Source organism: Chrysochloris asiatica, unplaced genomic scaffold (assembly GCF_000296735.1).
Source record: "Chrysochloris asiatica unplaced genomic scaffold, ChrAsi1.0 scaffold00037, whole genome shotgun sequence".
In the NCBI taxonomy this organism is placed as follows: Eukaryota; Metazoa; Chordata; class Mammalia; order Afrosoricida; family Chrysochloridae; genus Chrysochloris; species Chrysochloris asiatica.
In genome coordinates, this window is record NW_006408555.1 from 22,362,540 (window position 1) to 22,384,599 (window position 22,060).

At 41.5% G+C, this 22,060-nt stretch overlaps 1 protein-coding gene across 1 annotated transcript; it reads right to left on the reverse strand.

Moving 5' to 3' along the window:
• Positions 1-1,914: 1,914 nt before the first annotated feature.
• Positions 1,915-19,713, reverse strand: ZFP90 (ZFP90 zinc finger protein). Its single transcript, XM_006860326.1, has 6 exons — positions 19,651-19,713; positions 19,474-19,609; positions 19,141-19,208; positions 18,973-19,051; positions 2,700-3,095; positions 1,915-2,312 (listed from the first exon to the last, which is right to left on the reverse strand). The coding sequence occupies exons 1-6, from the start codon at positions 19,711-19,713 to the stop codon at positions 1,915-1,917; spliced, it is 1,140 nt and encodes a 379-aa protein (XP_006860388.1).
• Positions 19,714-22,060: the final 2,347 nt, after the last annotated feature.

The following is a 22,060-nucleotide window of genomic DNA, read 5'->3' on the forward strand; positions in this document are numbered from 1 at the left end:
GTTCATATTGGGTGGATCTAGGCCAGCCTCCAAACATAAACAGTGGTCTCCTTTTGGTTTTCCAGAAGTAACTCTTTATAAATGTCCATAACTCAACTGGTTACAATTTATGTCATTCGTGCAATTAGTCCACTATAGAAATCCCCAAACAACCTGCAACAAAATTAACCCCTAACACATACCCTAGCCAAGAGTAGAGAATAATCTGAGTAGAATTACCCAAACTATGTATCAGACAACAGGAACATGAACTTGGCATTGAGTGTGCACTACGCACAGAGCATCATAAAGTTTTCTGAATTGTCAATGGCTTGGAAGGGCAGATCTGCCACGTTTCACAGGTAGCAGACTCACTGAGCTAGACCTTTCACATTTTAGTGCCCCATGCAGATCTCCTCTGCCAAGAATGATGAAGAATGCTTCTGAGCTTCCTCATGCTGTCAAGGATGAGAGAAGAGTCAAGATTCTACTATGTGGCATGCAAAGTCAGTAGGACAGCCTCGTAATAACACCCACCAATGTTACCCCTTCCCATGATTCATCATCAGCACTGGGAAATTTTCTTATCTTAGGGTAGAATGATTCTTGAGAGATCAATGTCCCTAGTTGCTTCCAAATCTGTCTGTACTGTTGATGCCAACAATCACCAAAGATTCTGAAAATTTCTTTAGGATCACCAGTGGGAGATGTTAAGGGAAATTATGGGAGATATCTGGAGACATTACATCCCAGAGTGGGCCATTAAAGCTTAAACGCATGCTTCCCTAGTGCTTAAGCACCACGAACCAAAAAAGGTTGATTTTTTTTTTTATGGTGAAGTATTTCCTTGGTATACAACATAAAAAAATACTTATATTTCTCTAAACTGAACAAGAAAAAATTTATGGCATTGGGTAACTGAATTTATACTTCTCCACAATAAAATTAATTTGGGAAAAAATTATCTTGTTTCCCTGCTATCTGATATAAAAAGCTTGGGGGAGTGCTTTTTCATGGGAATGAGTCATGAAGAGCACAAAAAAAATGGACTTAATAATTTTATGTAACTGAATTATGATAGTTTACAAAAGGAAAGGAGTCATTAGTAATTCAACTGTCTACAGTCTCCACTAACATTTTAGTTTATAAATTGAAAAAAAAAACTGCTTAAGATAAATTTGCAACTTTTGATGTCTCATACTTTTATTAATTCCCAAAGTGTCTCACCCCAGGGGTGTTCATTAACTGTCTGCGCATTTGGTTTATTTAAAATTCTATTTTAGAGCCCTCACAATTCCAGAATACCTTCTCAGTAGCAAGACCAGGGGCCCAAAGGTGCAGGAAGGCTGCATTCTCCACCCAGCTGTCATTATAAGTTGTATCACACTGTGCAAACCATTTCACATCTTTGGTTTTCAGTTTCTTCATCTGTACAAAGAAGTGGTTGGACTAATTGATCTAATTCTTTGAATGGTGAATTCCTGAGGTGGAAATGTTTTCCAAGGTCAATTCCGACAAAGAGTTGCAGTTGGGTACAGTTGCAGAGTTTTAAAGATAAGTTTTGGTCATTACTGTAGGAATTTATTTATAAAAGGTTGTAAACATGAGAGTTACAAGTCAAGCTGTCAAAAGTTTGGAATTTCCTGTATACATATATTTTAAAGTTTTATAATGTCCAATATCTAGACTTATAATTTCCAACTGGTTATATGTCTGTATTTTTACAAATGTTTGCAATTAGAACTAAGAATGCAGCTTTTTATCAAAATCAAACAAAAATTGTATACTGGCACAAAGTTTTCTTCACACACAACATAGAAACACACACATAATTCATTACATTCTCAAGTTTTCTCTCCAGTAAGAATGCTCTCATACTGAAAAGGAACAATATTTTAGGTAAAGGCTTCTGCACATTCCTTAATTTCAGAGTTTCTAGAGTTTATTTCTAGCATGAATTCTCTGGTGCTTAGTAAGAGCTGAACTTCGACTAAAGTTTTTCCCACATTCCTTACAAACATACGGCTTTTCTCCAGTATGAATTCTCTGATGATCATGCAGGTTGGTTTTCTTTCGGAAGGCTCGTCCACATTCATTACATTCATAGGGTTTCTCTCCAGTATGAGTTCTTTCATGCTGAATAAGGGATGAACTCTGACTGAAGGCTTTTCCACAATCGATACATTCATAGGGTTTCTCTCCAGTGTGGGTTCTCTCATGTTGTGTAAGTGATGAGCGCCGACTGAAGGCTTCCCCACATTCATTACATTCATAGGGTTTTTCTCCAGTATGAATTCTGTGATGCTCTATGAAACTTGTACTTCTTTTGAAAGCTTTCCCACAAACATTACATTGATAGGGTTTCTCTCCTGGATGAGAGCTAGGTTGCTGACTAAAAGCCTGATCACAATCATATGGGCTCTCTCCAGTATGGATTCTCTGATGGTCAGTAAAGTCTGTGATGTCACTGAAATCTTCCCCACAGTCGTTACAATGAGAGGATTTTACTGCAGTGAGAGTGCTGTCATCTTGAGTAAGAGAAGAGCTGTGCTTAAAATCTATGCTGTAGTTATTGTTTTGGTAAGGTTTGCCTCTCTTGTGAATCCTCATATGTTTATAAAGGGATGGGCTTTGACCAAAAGCCCTCCCACATATGCTACATTCAAAAGGTTTCTCTCCAGTATGAGTCCTCTCGTGCTGGACAAGGGAAGAACATCGACTAAAGGCTTTCCCACATTCCTTACACTGAAACGGTTTCTCTCCACTATGCGTGACCTCATGTTGAGTGAGGGATGTGCCATGTCTAAAGGATCTCCCACATAAATTACATCGATAGGGTTTCTCTCCAGTGTGAATTCTCTGGTGTTGAACAAGAGAAGAACTGCGCTGGAAGGCTTTCCCACAAAGACTACATTGGTAGGGTTTTTCTCCAGTATGAGCATTCTCATGTTGACCAAGAGATGAGCTATGTCTGAAGGCCTTTCCGCATACATTACATTCAAAGGGTTTCTCCCCAGTGTGAATTCTCTGATGCTCAGTAAGCTGTGTCTTCCAGAGGAAAGTTTTCCCACAATCAGTACATTCATGATGCTTCTTTCCAGGATAAATTCCCTGATCTGTACCATTGGGGAAAGCTGCTTCTCCTTTATGAGTTTTCTCATGTTTAGTAAGTGATGATCTATGAATGAAGGCTTTTCTGCATTTATTACATTTATAGGGTTTCTTTTTTGTAAGGATGTTATTCTGATTAAGTAAATCTGACTTATGTTCCAAGTTGCTTCCATTACATTCACTAGGTCCTGTTTTTGAAGGAATGTTCAATTTTGTAACCAGGTCTGTATTCAATCTAGAGTGTTGACCAAATTTACTGTGCTCAAAAGTTTCCTCTGGTGTGATTATTTTCTTCTGGGTATATGCATCTGGCCCCAGATGTCTCTTCCAGTTTTGTGGGTGCCTCTCTAATTGGCTATTAACATTCCAGCTGTCTTCCAGTGCGGCACACGAGAGCTCATCTGTTCTACGGGAGAATTCAGATATGCCCTGCCGTGGATTTGCTGATTTGGCATCAGGCCTTGTCTCCCAGTCTGAAAGAAATCCAAAATGCAAAGTCCCTATTCCCTCCTGTTGAAACAAACTGCTACAGTAAGAATGAGGAAATGAAAAAGATATAAATTATACATGACTTTGTTTTGAAATCAGTCCTGTAGCCTAGGGAGAACACCCAAAATAGAGAAGAAGGAGAGTGAAAAGAGATTACAGTATAGATTGTATGGCAAAGTCCAGAGAATGAGGAAAGTCCATCTAAGAGGGCTGGTTAGAGAACAAGGGAGTAAGTGAGTATGAGAGTGTTAGGCACAAGTATAAATGCAAGAGGAACCGAATCTGACTTGCAGGATCCTATCTGCTCTCCAAGCTTCCTGTCCATTTAAAAAACCACCACAAAATATATCTTCTTAATGCACCCATTTCCTAGCTTCTTTAAAGTCCCCTCTGAGGCTCCAGGTCTCTAAATCCTGCAAAGAAAATCTGCAGTTAGTAATCAAACCAAAAGGCTTGTTTGATATACTTAGAGACTGAGGGATATACTTTTGTTGTTGTTGTTAAGTGCCGTCGAGTCGGGTCCGACCCATAGCGACCCTGTACAGGGTTTCCGAGGGTGTAAATCTTTACGGGAGTAGAAAGCCTCATCTTTCTCCCGCGGAGCAGCTGGTAGTTTCGAACCGCTGACCTTAAGGTTCGCAGCCCGATTCGTAACCACTACGCTACCAGAGCTCCTTGAGGGATATACTTTACAAGGAAAGAAAACGTAGTATTTTAGAAGGCAGTTTGTTCTTGCCCTTACAACTGGAGCTGTGGTTGAATTCTATTTGAGTTCTGGTTCTATACTACTCACTAAAGAATTTTACTGAGTAGTATAGATTGCTGTTGCTGTTGTTAAGTGCCATTGAGTCAGTTCCGATCCATAGCGACCCTGTATAGGGTTTCCAAGGAGCAGCTGGTGAGCTGGAACTGCCGACCTTGCAGTTCAAATGGCTACAGTCTGGCACATTAACCCATAGTGCCACACCAGGACTCCAGGTAGTACACATACTACTCACTAAAAAAGAATTGATTTCAATCTGACTAATAAGAGTTGAGCTCTAAACTTGTTTATCTTAGAATAACAACTGCTGTTGTTGTTAAGTCATAGTGACCCTGGAGATAGGGTTTCTAAGAAGCAGCTGGTGGGTTTGAATCTTTGATGTTGTGGTTCAAACAGACCTTGTGTTCTAGTTTGTGGTCCTACAGTGCAACACCAGGACTCCAAGACTACCAATCACAGATAAGAGAATTAATTTCTAGGTTCTAAAAATGTAAGCCTTTAAAAAATAAGGGGAGGGTACACTCAGAAGTGATAGAAATATTCCATATTGATAAGGTTTGGGTTAGATGAATAAACAGATGTACCAAGCTAATTGAATGGAATATGTAAATGAGTTAGGCATTTCATTGTATATAATTTTTTCTTTAAAAGAGAAAAAAACAACAACCCAAACCCACTGTCATAGAGTTGATTCGGACTCATAGTCAGAGTAGAACTGTCTCATAGGATTTCCAAAAGGTTATAAATCTTTACAGAATCAGACTGCCACACCTTTCTCCTGAGACAAAGCTGGTGGGTTCAAACCACCAACCTTTTGGCTAGCAGCTCCATTGTGCCATCAGGACTCCTTAAAAGAAAAAGAACCATAAAAAAATTGAACTTTTAATTAATGATATGTATGCTAAAATATTTAGGGGAAAAAAAGGTACTCATATCTGTCACCTACTTGGAAATGAATTAAAAAAAAAAAGATGGATTGACAGATGGAGAGGTGGCGAGATTATAATAAAGGAAACATAACAAAACGTTTAAAGCAGGATTGAGGTGGCAGGTACGTGGGTGCTTACTACCTAGTTCTTGTAACTTTGGAATCTTTCATAAAATGTTGGGAGGAAAACAACAATTCTATGATAACAAACCTCAAAATTCCTTACTTAAACTAAACTTAATTCTAAACTTAATTCAATGAGGCATTTAAGAAATGCTTGATGAAATGAATGAATGAAAAAGTTATCTTTTCAGTCTGATCCTATATCAATCAGTCAAGTAATATTTTATTGCCTGCTAGATATTCTGCAACAAGAAATATTGATTTTTCCTCTAGGAGTTTGAAATCTAAGAATAGAAACAAGATTCAATATTTTGACAATCAAAAAAACAAAACACTAGATGGCATATTATTAAATCCGAGTATGTGTAGTAGAAATATTATAAATAGTAGCTGTGATCAGGGAAGTAGAGATTTATATATACAGACCTTGAACTCAAAGAAGAGATCACTTGGAATAGAAAGAAAGTATTACCCAATGGATCAATATGTATACCAGTTAATGGGAAATATTAAAAGAACTTCAGCATAAATAAAGCTTGTTTTAGCAGGAACAAAAAAGCAATACTAGAAGGTATGATAGAGGTGGGTGGTGATAAAGATAAAGTTTTATAATCCAAAATGGTCTAACAGTTGATCAATAAATAAGCAGAAAGTGATATATCCATATGATAGACAATGGTCCAGTTATTAAAAAGGAAAAAAGTACTGATACATTCTATATCATGGATGAACCTTGATAGCATTGTTAAGTGAAAGAAGCCACATACCATATGATTCCAGGTACACAAAATATCCAGAACAGGAAAACCCATAGAGATGAAAAGTAGATTAATGTTTTTTTATTAAAAGTTATTGGGGCTGGGAGGAACAAGGAAAAAGGACAGAGGAGTGACTACTAATGGATTTGGAGGTTCTTTTTGGAGTAATAACAATGATATCTTAATAAAGGTGTCATCAAAGAGAAAGAAAAAAAAAATCCAATGTGGGTTTTAAAATGAAAAGGTACAATGAGCAGTTCCAAATGGTAATTATAGCAATTAAAGCTTCGTTCAGGATGTTACTGATGAAAGTAAAAGACAGGAAATCTGAGATACTTCTCTTAAAAGAAAAAAATAACCTGGAGAACTCAGGAAAAGGGATTAAAAGACAAAGAAGACTAACTGATTATGGAGTTTGGCCTAAGGGATTAGAAAGTCGGTGGTCTCTAATGGTTATGGGTAGAAATGGGCAAGGGGCAAGGCAGCAAAACACGGTGTCTGGGATGAAAGATGATTAATTTTCACCTTTTACATATTCAATATGAACTGAGTGGGTCTTTCAAGTAGAGAGGTCCTGCAACAAACAAGTAAAACAAGAAAACAAAGTGCAAGTAAGGAAGACTTCTGAATGTACTGCTGTTGTTGTTAAGTGCCGTTGAGTTGATCTGACTCATAGCAACCCTGTGTAGGGTTTCCAAGGAGCAGCTGGTGGGTTTGAACCTGTGGTTTGCAATTCAGTGCTGATCCTAAAAGTGCCACAGAAGGAGTCCTCTGAGTGTATGGTGGTGGGGTGGTGATGATGTGCCAGAGTCAGTTCTGACTCAGCAACCCTGTATGGGGTTTCCAAGGCTGTAAATCTTTGTGGGAGCAGAAAGCCTCATCTTTCTCTTGCAGAACCGCTGGTAGTTTTGAACTGCTGACCATGAGATTAGCAGCCCAACTTATAACTACTGTGCTACCAGAGTGGCTCTGAGTATATGTTGTTTTTAAGTAGCATCGAGTCAGTTCCGATCCATAGTGACACTATATAGGGTTTCCGAACCTTGCAGTTCAAACGGCTTTGTAGTCTGGTGCATTCACCCATAGCACCACACCAGGACTCTGAGTGTATAGTACAGAAGAGCTGCAACCACCCAACTGAAGGTAGTCTTATAAAGACATAATAGAGAAAGAAAGGGGAGGAGTCTGGAGGGCAGATTCCTTAAAACAAATTCACTTAGGGGAAAACATGAGATAAGCCAAAGACCTAAAAGTCAAGAAGCACTGAGTAAGGAAGGAAGGAGACCAGTAGAGGCTGATATCACAGGAGCTGTAGAGTCAATTAATCAAATTAACATAAAGGTGGGAAGATAGTGTTGCTCACTGACAGATGTTTTAGCAGTTTATGGATAGAAGTCTGAAGACAGGTTATAAAAAGGAGGGAAAATCAAGGCTGTGGGTATTTCCCACAAGTCTGAGCCATCTGACAATGAAAGTGACCTCCACTTCCTGTCTCCTCCTCAAAAAAAGGAGAAGACATGGAAGTTCAATAATGTCGGAATGAGTGAGTAGGAAAAGCAATCTCTAAATAATGAAGGGAGACTGAGAAAGGTTAGAAGAGAAAATAATCCAGTAAGTAGGGTTACAGGACAGGCAGAGACGGTATTCACTTATAGGATAGAGGTTATTTTTATAAAGAAAAAAGGATTACCTTTTCCTTAAGTCCCATTAATAGCATGAATACCCTGTGGTAGGGACCAAATGGCTTCAGCTTCCTCTTCAGGTCTCGGGAGCTCCCAAGTCGGCAATTCAAAGGTGCATTCCCCTCCCTGTACTGTGTTGTCATCTACACTGACTTTTACAAGCCTGAATCTCACTCACTTACCTGAACAGAAAGGTCTTTGGTTTTCTCCCTTTGATGTCCATGGCTCTTCTCCTTGCTCCAATTTGAATATCACTTCTGGCTTGGAAACTTGATATCCTGCTCATGGGTAAACACACAAGCTTAAGTTGTCTGTGCAAGTGGACAAAGAACCCTCCCATAAGTCAGTACTAGTCCTTGATCTGCAGGAACTCTGAAGGAAAAAAATGGTGCAATTCAGGGAGCCATGCAATCAAACGACCTATTTCCAGTACTCCAAAAATGAAGATCTTTTACCTTGACAGTAGGATCAAAACCACACAAAGTTGGGGCCCAAAGAGATTAACATCCAGTTTACAGTTATCTAAACTATAAGCACTACAATAGCCCCACCAATAGGGAGATACTGAGGGGTGTTATGCTTACCCACAGAAACCAGGTGGCTATAGTTCTCCAGCATCACATCCCTGTACAAGATCCTCTGAGCAGGGGCCACATGGTGCCATTCCTCCTGGGTGAAGTCCACAGCCACATCTCTGAATGTCACTGATTCCTATAAGGGCATGTTATTGTTGTTGTTGTTAAGTGCCGTCGAGTCGGTTCCGACCCATAGCGACTCTGTACAGGGTTTCCGAGGGTGTAAATCTTTACGGGAGTAGAAAGCCTTATCTTTCTCCCGCGGAGCAGCTGGTAGTTTCGAACCGCTGACCTTGCCCGATTCGTAACCACTACGCTACCAGAGCTCCTTATAAGGGCATATTCCTGCTCAATTAGGGATCAAGCCCACAAACATTCCCATGGAAACACTCAGAAGATACCATTATATAATTGTTGTTCTGTGCTGTTGAGTTGGTTCCTACTCATAGTGATGCTATATATGGTTTCTGAAGCTGTACATCTTTGTGGAAGCAGAAAGCCTCAACCTTCTCCCATGGAGCAGCTAGTGGACTCAAACCACCAACTTGGTGGTTCACAGTCCATTGCTTATCATACAGAGAAGATACCACAGGATCTATTAAAAGCAATGATCACACATTGGTATTCTGAGGAGGCAAGATTGGATTATATCTACTGATTGTACAGAGTCTAATATGGTAGGCAGAAAAGTCATGGGGGAGAGGGATGACAATTTGGCCTCCAAACCTGCATCTCGTTTAGCTATCTTCTTTATTCCTTTAAAGACAAACCTCAGTGATAATTCGTTACTGCCAATTCCTCACTGACCATTCACTTCTTCTGTGTGTATGTGTGTTGTTTTTTTTTTGGGGGGGGGCAGGATTGGAGGGATTATGAAATTCAAATACAGTAGGAATTAAAATGATGTGGTGCTGTAGGATAAGCACTGGACTGTTAACCCACCAATGGCTCCTGGAAACCCTATACAGGGTTGCTATGAGTGAGAACTGACTCAATGGCACTAACAACAAAAAGTGATAGCCCTCTTGATCATCACCACCAATCCTACTTTATTTTCCAGAAATAATCACTGTTAATAGGAGGCACTTTTCCATGTATTATACATACACACACAACCTCATTTTGTAACAGACCATACACACTGTTTCACAATTTGCTTTTTACATTTAATTACGTGTCCTGGGGGAGCACAGTAGCTCTGTAGGACAAGCACTGTACTATGAACCACATGGTGCTCCATGGAAGAAGGATGAGGCTTTCTGCTCCTGCAAGGCTTACAGCCTTGGAAAACCTATACAGGGTTGCTATGAGTCAGAATTAACACAATGGCACTTAATAACAACTTTCTCTATTGGCTGTATACTTTTACTTTATTCCTTTGAACTACTTCTTGGTATTCCACAAACCAAAACTAAACCCACTGCCATTAAGTCAAACCCAACTCACAGAGACCTTAAAGGACAGAACAGAACTGCCCCACAGGCTTTCTGAGTTGGTGAATCTTTATGGAAGCAGACTGACACCCCTTTCTCCTGCAGAGTAACTAGTGGGTTCTAACCAGCAACCTTACAGTTAGAAGTTGAACACTTCAGCCACTCTGCCATCAGAGCTCCTTAGTATTCCATGTTGTTGTTAAGTGTTGTTGAGTCCGTTCTGATTCATAGTGACCCTGTATAGGGTTTTTGAGCTGCTAGTTGGTTTGAACCACCAGTCTTGTGTATCAAACCGACCTTGTGGTCCAGTGCTTACTCCCTAGAAATAGTCATATCATGAAACAATCACTAAAACCAACAGCATCTATTATTGCACTTAGAGTGAAATGAAAACTTCCCCATTACTCACTAGATTCTAGCCATGCTGACCTTGCTGTTCCTTGAATACTTGAAGCTTGTGCCCGCAGGGCCTTTATGTTTGCTATACCCTCTGTTCCCAGATGGCCATGTGGTTGACAACTTGCTATTTATATTTCTCTTTTAAATGTTGCCTCTTCAGAAAGGCTGTTTTAGCACCTCTCTTAATTTACTCTCTATATTGTTGTTGAACTCCTGGTGTGGCACTGTAGGTTAATGCACTGGACTGTAAAGTCAGTTTGAACAGCAACAATTGTTGTTGTTGCCAAGTGCCGTCGACTTGGTTCCAAACCATAGTGACCCTTTATAGGGTTTCTGAGGAGCTGCTGATGAATTTGAACCACCAATCCTGTGGTTCAAATCAACCTTGAAGTTGAGTCTTATCCTACGGTGCCATACCAGGACTCCTATATTACCATGTTTAATTTTCCTCACTGTGTCTTACTACCAAACAGATTCAAATACAAAAGAACACTTGTACTTCTAACAATTGTCTGAGATTAGCTTGCTTACTGCTAGAATGCTTGTCTCCTTCCACTGTAAACTCCTTAAGAACAGAAACTACCCATCTTGATCAATTGCATGGCCAATACCTAGGACAATCCTCAACATATATAGTACATGCCCAAAACATATATGGTATGAATAAACAAATGGACCATTTAATTTGCTTCCAGTGTTGGTCTATTACAAACAGTACTGCAATATATATTCTTCATAAAAACATAATAGAATTTCTCTAGGGTTTATAATTAGAATTGAAATTGCTAGGTCAATGATCTTGTCATACTTTTTCTACCACTGCAACCGTATTTCTTCTTCCATCATCCCACTGAAACTAATCTGGCCAAGGTTCCAGTGTCACCCAATTGTTCTAATGGTTGTGGGCTGATCTTTGCCTTGCCTCACTTGGTCCTGTTAAACCATGACACACCTGTGACTATGTCCTCCTCAAAACCTCTCCTTTGATCCAGGTTAGACTTGTAGCTCAGAAAGTATATAATGAAGTATGGTTAAGACAACTATTTATGAAAAGACATTGAAAGCTGAGCTTAATTAGTTGCAGCAGTGAGGGAAATACCATAGATGTTTTTGTCTTATTCCATGCCTTTCCCTATTACCCCTAACCCCGTCCTTTTGCTTAGCTCTACTTGTTTGTTTGAGGGAACCTTTCTCTCGTCCCTTAGCTAAAATCCATTTCACACTTTAGAGATTAGCAAATCTTCAGTGAAGTCTTCTGATGCCCTATGAGGATCAATCCTTTTATTAGGTGCTTTAAGCCATTCTGCATACCCACAAGTATTCAAATAAACCTAAGAATCTATCTAATGCTTATATTCCGACTACACTGTAAATAAAGATTATGAGGACAGAGATGTTGTCTTTTCTTTTTTTTTTTAAAGAACTTTGAAACACCGGTGCCCAGCAAGTGGTGTTTCACAATAATTACCTGTTTAAGTGTGCTGAGCCTTATGGAAACGTATGTGACTTGAATTTGAAAGAAGATAGGAAAGCTCCATCTCCTATTGAGTGAGGTACATGACCACATCCACACTCAACACACCTCTATACCAAGTTCCTGCTCAATACTGTGGCTGTGTTCCCATGGAAAAGGTAAAGGTTGAAACCTATGGAAGACTTTTTTAACCAAGGTCAGGGATCTGATTGCACCAGGTAAAATGACATCAGATATTTACTAAATACCACATACACTGTGGCAGTATCAAAATGCAAATGAAAAACACTGTAGTCCTTGAGTAGATTTCAGTTTATTTTTAAATGTATAACTTATAAGGGCATAATTTGAGACAATATACAGTAAAGTGAAGCATTTTATGTGGTCAGAACAGGGAAGATTGGGAGAGGAGGGAGAATTGTCAAGGGAGGCTATGCACTAGGCCTTAAGAGATAAATACCATACAGATGGAAGAAGGAAAAGTAGAAGTCCAACCCAGAGATTGAGAAACTTGAGAAGGAAGGCTGGAACTGGGAAGAACATGGCAGCAAGACAAAGCCAGTGGGAACAATCTAAACTTTTAAATTGGGCTGTGAGAATTAACACCTCTTTACTTCCTTACTCTATTCCCTAAACATACAACCCCTTTGACTTAATAATAGGTAATCAGCTATCGACAATGCTGGATTCCTTTGCTCTGGTCCTCATATTTCACACATGATCTCTTGATTTTATTGTGTCCTCAAACAGGTTCCAACAGTAAAGAATGTGCTGACTAGTCAAAAACTGTCAAAGTCAATTATCATTTTTTGCCTTGACTGGCATTCTTTGGCCTTTGGTCCTAACAAATCTTTCCCACCCCTCAAAGCCCCCTACATATTATCAGACTGAATGTTCTTGATCTCATCTGAGCTCGGAAGCTAAGCAGGGTTGGGCCTGGGTAGTACTTGGATGGGAGACTTCCTGGGAATACTGGGTGCTGCAGGCTTTTTTGAAGTCCTGGTATGGCGCTGTGGGATAGTGCGCTGGATTTTAAAGTTAGTTTGAACCACAAGGTCGGTGGTTCAAACTCACCAGCCGCTCCTTGGCAACCCTATACAGGGTCGCTACGGGTCAGGACCGACTCAACAGCAATTAACAACAACACATATTATCAGAGACTAAAAGTCTCTAAAACACAAATTTGATGATGCTTACAAACCTTTCGTTTTTTGGACCACTTTTCCCTATCTAGCCTATGCCATTATCTCTTACCTGGACTATTGCTATAACCTTTTAACTGGTCACTCATTTTCTACTTTTACCCCTCTGCGACCCCATCTCCAAATCTATATTCTATATGACAACCAGAATGATCTTATTAAAATCTGTAAGATCATATCAGTCCTTTGCTTGAAACTCTCCAATGAAGTCCCAATTCACTCCAAGCAAACACTAAACTCTTTAGAGTGGCCTATGCAGGTCTTCACAATTTGGCCTCCCCATATCTGTATGCACTCTCGCTCTCCCCACCCTCCTTCTGACTCCTGGGATGCCCCACACATGCTTCTGTTTCATGGCCTTCACCTCTGTTCCCTTGACTTGAAAACCTCTTTCTGCAGATATACATGTGGTTCTGCCAATCACTTCTTTTAGCTTTGTTCAAATGTCACCTCACCAGAGCAACTGTCCCTGACCACTCTACATATCCTGCTCTGTCACTTTGTCTTTTTCTTCTTCTTCATAGCTAATAGAACCTGACATGCATTTTTTATCTGCTTACAGTCTGTATCTTACACCAGAATATAAACTCAAGGAGAGCAAGGATATTATCTATTTTCTTTATGGTTGAACCTCCACTATCTAGAACAGGTTGGGCACAAAGTTGTTGTTGTTGTTGTTGTTATGTGCCATGGGGTTGCTTCTGACTCATAGCGACCCAGTATAGGGTTTCCGAGGCTGTAAATCTTTATGGGAGCAGAAAGCCTCATCTTTCTCCTGTGGAACAGCTGATAGTTTCGAACTGCTGACCTTGAGGTTCGCAGCCCGATTCGTAACCACTACGATTTAATGTTACCTGCTTCTTTTTATTTACTTTTGAGTTGTAGCTACACTATATATGTAGCATGCATTATGTTTATTTTGGACAACACTGTTCTAGATTGTATACCATCCACAGACTTCTCTCCGCCCCATGGCTACAAAATCATTTTTCTCTCAAGTTTTGCCTTCTGTCACTCACAGTGCATAACCGTGCTTCGGCCATGTGGACTCTTTGCCATGCATTCCCTGGTCATATTATTCTTTTTTGTGTTTCCTTTCTTTTGTGCCAGGGCTTCAAACCATTTCTTACCAATTCAGTTACGGTCAGTGAAGTGACAGCAGAATAAATCTGAATTTGTAAAATGTGTGTGAACCAGGATAATAACTGAAACTTAAGTTCTCTCTTAGAAAAAAGGGCAGCCTGTGTGTTGCACAGCAACAAAATCTTTTGACTGGCACTGTTGGAAAAGACAGTGCCTCAACCAAAGATGGCTTTGAATGTGTGTCACTCTCCGGTCCTGAAAATAACCCAACTTCCTGTATCAGGCTCCGGAAAGGGTTTACTACACCTGTGCCAAGTCTCCTTCTTCAAGGCTTCAATCCATAATTTTTCTTGTTTCAATTGTTCTTCCACTTCACCCATAGTTTTAAATTTAGTATCTTTTCTGATTTCACTTCTTAGGCCATGACTGAACTGGTCTGAACCAGTTTGTAGTCCTGCTTTGTACTATAATGTACATATTCTATTCTGACCACAATGTATTTTCTAAAAATTCCTGGTTATCCTTCAAGAGCCAGTTCAATGATTCCTTCTCTTCTGAGGCCTTTCTAAATCTCCTTTTCTCCTGTCCCCTTTAGCATTTGGTCTATGTCTCCATTTCAAAACTGTTGTCATTTGGTGGTGATCTTAAGTGCCATCGAGTCAGTTCTGACTCATAGCAACTCTGTATAGTGTTTCCAAGGAGTGCCTGGTGAGTTTGAACCACTGGCCTTGTGGTTCAAACTGACCCTGCGGTCCACTGCTTTATCCCACAGCACCACACCAATCACATTTATTTCTCCCTCATCATTTTCTCAATCTCCTGGAGTAATGAGGCCATGCCCTTTTCATTTCCGTATCCCCCAAACCAAACATGTTGGCATTGCTCAGACTTATGTAGGCAACGTTTTAACCTTATCTATGGAGGACCATGTCAAAAAATTTAAATATCTCCTAGGTGACTCATTATAAAAGTTCAACAGCTAATATTTGTTGAATAAGCACTACATTTTATATGTACTGTCTCACTAAATTTTCTCACAAGACGCCTGACTGGCTCTGAAGCACAACCCTACTTAAGCATGACCCTGGCACAGAGCTGCTGTGGGTAAGTCCTGTTAAACAGGTCTCAACTCATTGCGATACTGTATAGGGTTTCCAAAGAGCAGCTGGTGAGTGTGAACTACAAGTCCAGCGCATTAACCCCCAGCACCACACCAGGACTCCCTGACACAGGGTACATACTCCAAAATATCTGCTCAGTGAATTAATACAGAGTATGAGTAATTGTTCGAAGATGGATGGTAGTCCAGGGACATCTTGTGTGAGTTTGGGTGACCTGAGTGAGATTTGGTTAGGTCTGTTCATCTTGGTGTCATCAAAGCTCTCAGGATTTGGAGTCAATAGAATCCAGATCAGAGATGGAACCCATTTCCTCCTCATCCAGATAGAACACCAAGAAACCTGGATTCCATATGCAACATGTTTCTTGTAAACTTCTCCAAAATTTTTTTCTTTTTTAAAATGTTAAATTCATCTAAGATCAGTCATTTACAGTAAATAATTCAGTGGCATTTAGTAGATTTTTAAACGTTAAGCAATCACCATCTCCATCTAGTTCCAAAACACTTCTATGGCTTTTATCATCATTTCTTTCTGTTCAGGGGAATTCAAATCTAAGACTGGCAAGTACTTTTATTTCTTTAACTAAAAGTGTAGTACATGTATAATGAAGAAATGATGAATAATGGTACATAGAATTGGTATAGAAACTGCTACAACACATATGCCATTGTTGTTGTGAAGTATCCTTAAATCGGTTCCAACTCATAGTGACCCTGTACAGAGTTTCCAAGGTTGTAAATCTTTGCAGGAGCAGAAAACGTCATCTTTCTCTCATGAAGCAGCAGGTGGGCTCAAACTGACAACACTGTGGGTCACTGTTCAGTGCTTTTTCTACATAGCTACCATATAAATCCTAATAATTGTAATGGCATCCTGCTTCTCACATCTCTGCTCCTATTCCCACCCTATTGCTGTTGGAGCCACTGCACGTCTTACTTGGCCAAGTCCAAGGGGAAGCTCTTACCTATCAAGACACCTTTCTCGACTTCTAACTTTCAGCATCTTGCTCCTACAATTCATTACACACTACAATTTTTAAAAGTAAGAAGAAAGCATACTATGTCCCTGTTAAAAACACTGGCCCAAACTACACTGGCTTCCCTGCTGCCCCTTGAACACATGAGACACACAGCTGGCCTTAGGCCCTTTGATCAAATATCATGAACACAATAAATATAAGGCTTACCCTGGTCACCTTATTTATATGAAAATTATACCCTTTACCATAAATTTCCTACCTTTCCATTCAGTCCCCCTTATCTTTCTCTACTTTTTTTTTTCTTTTCTGAAGTCCACTAGCACTCTCTAGGATACTGTGTAATATAACGATTTAGTGAATTCTTTTCTCTTCTAGCATGCAAGGTCTACAAGAACAGACACCTTTGTATATTTTTACTCACTAGTGAAAGTTTCTGGTGGTTCACATGGTTAAGCACTTGTCTCCTAACCAAAAGGTGGGTAGTATGAACCCACCTGGGGTGCCTCAGAAGACAAGCCTGGCCATCTGCGCATAATAGGTCACAGTCTTGAAAACCCTGCGGAGAAGTTCTGTTCTACACATATGGGCTCACCATGGGTCAGAATCACTCCACCGCAATTAAAAACAACAATGTACCCTAATCACCTCAAAAAGTGCCTGATACATCACTGGGGTTCAATGACTAGCTGTTGAATAAATGGATGGATGAATGAATAGGTTATCATGGCCAAAGACAAAATCCAAATTTCTTTCTGTCCTCAACCCATACATTGCCTACAGCCCATACCTTTGTCACAGTGAACAGTGGGTTTCATGACCCATTGTCTGCTGGACTCCCATCTTCTCCTCTGACTGACAAAGTCAATCATCTCTACCCTCTTCATCTTCACCTGTTTGGATGCTACTCACACTTGACAGTGCTTTACTAAGTCCTTCCCACAGACAGAATTTCTTTTCTCTCTCTGTACTCAAAGCAACCTGTGAGCCTCCATACCAACACTTGACATCCCCCTTTCCCTTGTGCTATATACCTGCATGAGGCTATCTTGCACCATGAAATTAACTTCTAGGAGAGGCACTCATATGACTCAATTACTCATCTTTTACATTCTCCTAAGGGCCATGCTCAAAGACGGGAGATCAATGACTACGGGAAACTTCTGCTTATAAATTCACTTTGTAGGGTCGGTGTTCTGTTTTATCAGGCCTGCTCAACACTGACAGTCTGAGGTAGGTAACCCAAGCAGACCATCAAGGTATTTCAGGAGAAAATGACTGAACCAGAGCACTTGGACAACACAACTTTCAAAGTGACATTTAATGTAGTCCCTCCCTATAATTCACTGCACAAAACACATTTCCACTTTACTTTTCTGGAAGACCATGAAATACACATTCCATTAGACTTCAAACTCAGCACCATGAAAAAAGGCAATCTCTCCTGTAAAAAACTCATCATCTCTGATAGGATGTTGTTTGTTGTTGTTTTTAAGTGCCACCGAGTCAGTTCTGACTCATAGTGACACTATGTAGGGCTTTTGAGGCTGTAAATCTTTGCAGGAGCAGAAACCATCATCTTTCTCCCACAGAGCAGCTGGTAGACTCTCACTGCCAACCTTGTGGTTCGCAATCCAGTGCTTATCCTAGAGCCGTGACCACACTCCCTGATAGGATGTTAATCATCTTAATTTCATGAGCCTTGAGGCACAGTGATTATGAACTTGGTTGCTAACCAAAAGGTCAGCAGCTAAACCCACCAGCAACTTTGCAGGAAAAAGATGTGTCAGTCTGCTTCTGTGAAAATTAAAGCCCTGGAAACCCTATGGGGCAGTTCTACTCTGACCTATTGGGTCACTGAGTCGGAATTCACTCAAATTTTTATTGAAACACTTTGTATGTAAAGGTGATAATAATTTGCTCTGCTTCCCCTCAAACCAAATAACTGTCCGATTCTAGTGTTGTATTTGTCTTACTCCTTAAGGCTCAACTCTGTACAACAAAATTTTTGTTGTTCTTGTTGTTAAGTACCTTTGAGTCAGTTCTGACTCATAGCGACCCTGTATAAGGTTTCCAAGGCTTTAAATCTTGTGGGAATATGTTTAATTCTCTGTTAACTACTTTTAGGGGTTTTGGTGTGGCATTGTAACATATGCACTGGACTGCTAACCACAAGGCCAACGGTTCAAACTCACCAGCTGCTCCTCGGAAACCCTATGCAGGGTCATTATGAGTTGGAGATGACTTAACAACAACAGCAAAAACTGTTTTTAAAGGCGATTATTAATCCAGGCTTTAAGAGTTGAGTTTGATTGTTACACACCTCGAAACTACAATCTTAAATTTTTCCTTAATTCTAAAGCATGTGTGAATTACAATATCTGCCCTGTTATGTTTCACTGATCTACTTTTTGGCATTCAATGGATAACCTCAGGGAGTGACGCTTCTGGAAAGTCCTCACCCCTTTAAAGAATGACTGGGTTTTACATAAAGTGAAGGGCTGGAGTTTCTGGGATGTGCAGTATTATATATCTTTATTAATGCAGGACATGGAAAGCAATGGACAAGTCCTTTCTGTTTTTTTGCCACCTTGCCCAAGAAAGTCCACCTCCTGTCTCTTCCTAGGTGTGTTCCTACCAAGGGTCTTAGGCCCCTTCTCTCTGTAGCCCCTGGGTCAAAAGATGGAGCTCCTTTCTCCTTCACTCACTGCCTTTCCATTCACAGTTTTCGACCTGTCAAGCATCAAGCATCGTCTCCATTCCTATTGACAAACTTCAAAGGACAGACTTGACACTCAGGGCTCTTTCAACATTGACTCCACGCTTAACTCCTCTCCCACGACAGGACCGCACCTCTGCCCCCCCCCCCACCTTACCCCTCCCTTCTGAGTAACCCGCTGCCTCTCCAGCATCTCCTACCAGCTCTGGACCACTACGGGCTCCGCGGGGGTCAACCTAGCCAGGTAAAGTGGTAGCCAGGAGAAAACAATGACTACTCAAAACACCTTCCAGGGACCTCGCTGGATTAGGAACGCACAGCTCACCTGGAGCGAGGCCTTCGGCGGTCTCCGGGCCATTCCCACCTCGTTGGAGCCTCGCTCCCGAACAGGGGCTGGGAAGAGAGGATATGACCCACTCGAGGACCCACTCCTCCGTCTTCGACCTCAGCCCCTAGACTTGTCCTGCCCCACCCCGCTAGACCCTCCTCAGTTTACAGTGCTACTCCTCTGGGAGAGAGAGGTGGGGAGTTGCACATATCCTGCCCGGGTCGGTCGCTTCCTCTCCCCAAATTAAATTCTCGGCCGCGCCCCACTCCCCACGGGCACGCCTCAGTCCCTCCGCAGGATGAGGGTGCGCTCCAGCGAACAACCCCTGACCGTGAGAGGTGCCACCCCGACCCGCGCACTTGGAATCACCGCCTCCACGGGTTTCCGGATTTCTCGAGCTCTGGCCCACCCAAGAGCCTCGGGCGGGCTTCACCTGCCCCAGTTCCAGGCTCTGTTCTCCCGAATTCTGAACGACAGAGGAGTTTCCTAAAGCGGCCTCAGCCGCACCGGGTCGGACAATGGCTGCAACGGCGGAACAGTGTAGGAAGTGCGCCTGCGTACACGGGGCATCGCGCCTGCAAACCCCACAGCCGAGGCATCCAAGCAAACTACATTTTCCAGAAGCCTCTGCGCGCTGGTCCCGTTACAGCGGCCTCGGAAAACCTCTCTCTTGGCCCAGCTATGGGGACCTCTGTGAGGGCTGAGCTCGGCTGAGTGTGGCTCGAGTGTCCTTATGTCACGCATTTAATAGTCACTGAGCAAGGGCCTCCTCTGTGCCAGAGGCACAGTCTAGCGGCATAATTCAACGGTAGATGAGCCAGTAAAGTTCTTTGTGTTGAGCCGAGAATGTACACATACTTGAATGAGGCCGGCAATAAAAACGTAAACATATCAACAAGGTAATTCCAGGTCCCGACTAAGCCAGAGGAATATGGCAGTGAATGGAGTGGGACAACCTTACGGTAGTGGGTGGAGGCCGCTCTGAGGCAGTAACATGGGAATTGAGACTTTAGGGAGACAACTGCAGGCCAAGCAAGAGAAAATCATTCCACCCTGAGGGAGCAGAGGGTGTCAAAGCACCAGTGGAAATATCTTAATGTGTTTGAGAAATAGATGTCCATGGTACGTATAAGGAGGGAGGAGTGGAGTAGGAGTGGCAGCGTGGGGTTTGATGGAGCAGGGTTTAGGAGGCGGCTGAAAAGGAGTATGGATTTTACTTGGCGTGTAGGAGAACCCATTGGATAAGTAGCAGCAGCGGAGCTACTTGTTATCACAGGTATACTTCATTTTATTGTTTGGTTCATTTTCCCAACAGCATAGGCTCCCTTCGTGTCTCTGTGTCACATTCTGGCAATTCTCACAGTATTTTAAAACTTTTCATCATGCTCTTGAACACTTTATAGGCTGCAGTACAGTGTCAACATAACTTTCATGTGGACTGAGAAACACCCCCCCCCCCAAAAAAAAAATAGTGTGACTCCTTTTATTGTGTGGTCTGGAACCAAAGCTGCAATATCTCTGAGGCATGCCTATACTGTGAAGGGATGTTATTACTGTAAAAGGATCAACCAAGAGGAACTCCTCTTGTCCCCAAATTGGTAATCAGGAATCAAAGCTGAAGATTAAGCTCTCCCACATTCTAAAGAGAGACAAAAACATTTGGGGTTAGACATATCAGTTCTTACAAGGTGCAGGGTGCTGATCAACTTGCTACTATCAACTAATTTGTCTCAACGCCACTCCTGCTTACCAGGCCGTCTAAGAAAAATCTGATGGGAAAGAAAAGGAAGAAGTCCTCAGATTAGCAAGCCTTCCACCTCATGGGGAATTTAGTATTCCACCCCTACTTCTAAGATGAATATGAGAAAGAGAAGCACTCAGACATTAAGAACACCCAAGAGAAGGGGAGATTTTTGTAAACTATCCTAGTGCTTTCCTGAGCAAGAGAAAGAAAAGTCTGAGCGCAAATAGCTGAGTGTAAGGGGAGCAGTCTGAATTTCCTTCCTTTAGGTAACAAGTGAATGTCATGGGAAACTCTTGAGCTTTGGGCGTGGATGGTGAGGCAGCAAAGGGTAGCTCACAAAGTGAAGGGATGCTACAGTGAGAGGCTGTGTTCAAGAAGCAGCTGAAGAGAAAAGATCTCCAAGTCAGACTTCCACAGCTTTCCTCCAAGAAATTGAAATGTATTTTATTTTCTGGCAGCGTGTCTAAGCAACTTTAATGCTGTATGAGCTATTTTAAAATATCTTTAAAAGTATATTGATGACAGCGTTTCGCCCGCCATGGCCCAGGGCCCCAAGAAACACTTGAAGTGTTTTACAGCACCTAAGCATTGGATGCGCAACAAACTCACAGGTGTTTTTGTGCCTGGTCCATCGATAGGTCTCCACAAGCTAAGAGAATGTCTCCGCCTCATAATCTTCCTCAGGAATAGATTCAAGTATGCCTTGATTGGAGATGAGGTAAAGAAAATATGTATGCAGCACTTCATCAGAATAGATGGCAAGATTCGAATTGACATCACATACCCTGCTGGGTTCATGGATGTCATCAACATCAAGAAAACAGGTGAGCATTTCCGCCTGATCTATGACACCAAAGGCCGTTTTGCTGTTCATTGCATCAGAGCTGAAGAGGCAAAGTACAAGCTGTGAAAAGTGAGAAAGATACTTGTTGGTACAAAGGGAATCTCACACCTCGTGACTCATGATGCTCGAACCAGATCTTCTCATCAAGGTGAATGACACCATCATGATTGATTTAGGAATTAGGAAGATAACCAACTTCTTCAAATTTGACACTGCAACAGAGGACACTAGGACCCTCAAGGGAGAAGAACACTATCCTGAGAAGCAGCAACACCAGAGATGGAGGCAGAGATGAGGACATGGAGAGAGAGAGCAGCTGAGGATTCTAG